This window comes from Aplysia californica, unplaced genomic scaffold, assembly GCF_000002075.1.
Source record: "Aplysia californica isolate F4 #8 unplaced genomic scaffold, AplCal3.0 scaffold00107, whole genome shotgun sequence".
In the NCBI taxonomy this organism is placed as follows: domain Eukaryota; kingdom Metazoa; phylum Mollusca; class Gastropoda; order Aplysiida; family Aplysiidae; genus Aplysia; species Aplysia californica.
In genome coordinates this window covers 1,497,793-1,499,042 of record NW_004797377.1, presented here as the reverse complement: position 1 = coordinate 1,499,042, position 1,250 = coordinate 1,497,793, and the positions used below count along the sequence as shown (strand labels likewise).

Genomic DNA, 1,250 nt, shown 5'->3' with positions numbered 1-1,250 from the left:
ACAAACAAACAGACATATAGATACCCGTGTCCCCCTCCAGGACCAAGTGTTCAACCTACGGGGTCCTGAGCTGCCCCTGGTGCTGGTGGCAAACAAACACGATCTGCTCACTGCGCGTGCAGTCACGGAGGACGAGTGTGACAACCTTGCTGCAGAGATGGATTGCCCCAGATTTCAGATCTCTGTCGCTGAGGTAGGTGAAAATTATGTTATATTTTAACTTTTGGTCTACATAATGTGTTTCTTATGATGTGCTTTGCATGCGTGTTAATCTAATATCTGAACGTATTTTACAGTATTATCTTTTCGCCTTTTACAATAGAGCTTGAAACTTGGTGGTCCAAAAGCGATAAGAGTAGGCTTCGACCGCCACCCAGGAAAATTTCAAAATTTCCTACGAACTGAAAATGTTTAATGTGTATCGCGCGTCCTTTTGACCTTCTGCAGTTGAGAGCGCTTTTTGTAAAATATTTACAATTTTTTTTTAAGAGCCTGAACAGAATAATAAATAATATACAACGAACCGCCACTTGTGTATGTTAAAACTCCTCACCCAGTCATCTCATGTCCCTCCCCTCAGGGCCAAGACGGGGTGAACGAGGCGGTGGAGGAGCTGATGGTGTTGATGAAGAGACAGCTGGTGAAGAGCCTGACCCAGCCAGAGACCGTGGTGGCTCTGGAGAAGAAGTCTCGCCTGTACAGCATGAAGAAAGCCTTCAAGAAACGGATCGTGCGCAGTCGCAGTGACACTTTTTAATTGTAACAATGTTCACTTTCATGCGTTTTGTCTGTTTGTTTGTTTGTTTGTTTTCTTGTTTGTTTGTTTGTTTGATTGATTTTTTGTCTGTTTGTTTGTTTGTTTGTGTGTGTGTCTGTTTGTTTGTTTGTTTGTGTGTGTGTCTGTTTGTTTGTTTGAGTAAAGAGAAGAACATTGAAACAATAATGGTCAACGTTTATGCGCATTAGTGTGAGAAATAGATCGTGCGCAGTTTCAGTGATACTTTTTAATTATAATATTGTTCCTGTTTCGAGTATGTTCAGTTGTGTGAAAGACAGTTGGTGAACAGTCGCAGTGATACTTTTTAATTATAATATTGTTCACGTTCGGAGCATGGGCAGTAGTGTGAAAGACAGATCGTGCACAGTCGCAGTGATACTTTTAATTATATTAATATTATTACTGTTCACGTTCGGAGCAAGCGCAGTAATGTGAGAGACAGATCGTGAGCAGACGCAGTGATGCTTTTTAC

The 1,250-nt window shown here is 41.5% G+C and overlaps 1 protein-coding gene across 1 annotated transcript in view; it reads left to right on the top strand.

Moving 5' to 3' along the window:
• LOC101848578 (ras-related and estrogen-regulated growth inhibitor) overlaps nt 1-857 on the top strand; it is a gene marked incomplete at its 5' end in the record, with an annotated part of 3,382 nt that extends 2,525 nt beyond the window's left edge. The window contains 2 exon segments of the mRNA XM_005095581.2: nt 41-193; nt 581-857. Of these exon segments, the coding sequence (XP_005095638.2) occupies nt 41-193; nt 581-757 (330 nt within the window).
• Between the last annotated feature and the right edge of the window lie 393 nt (nt 858-1,250).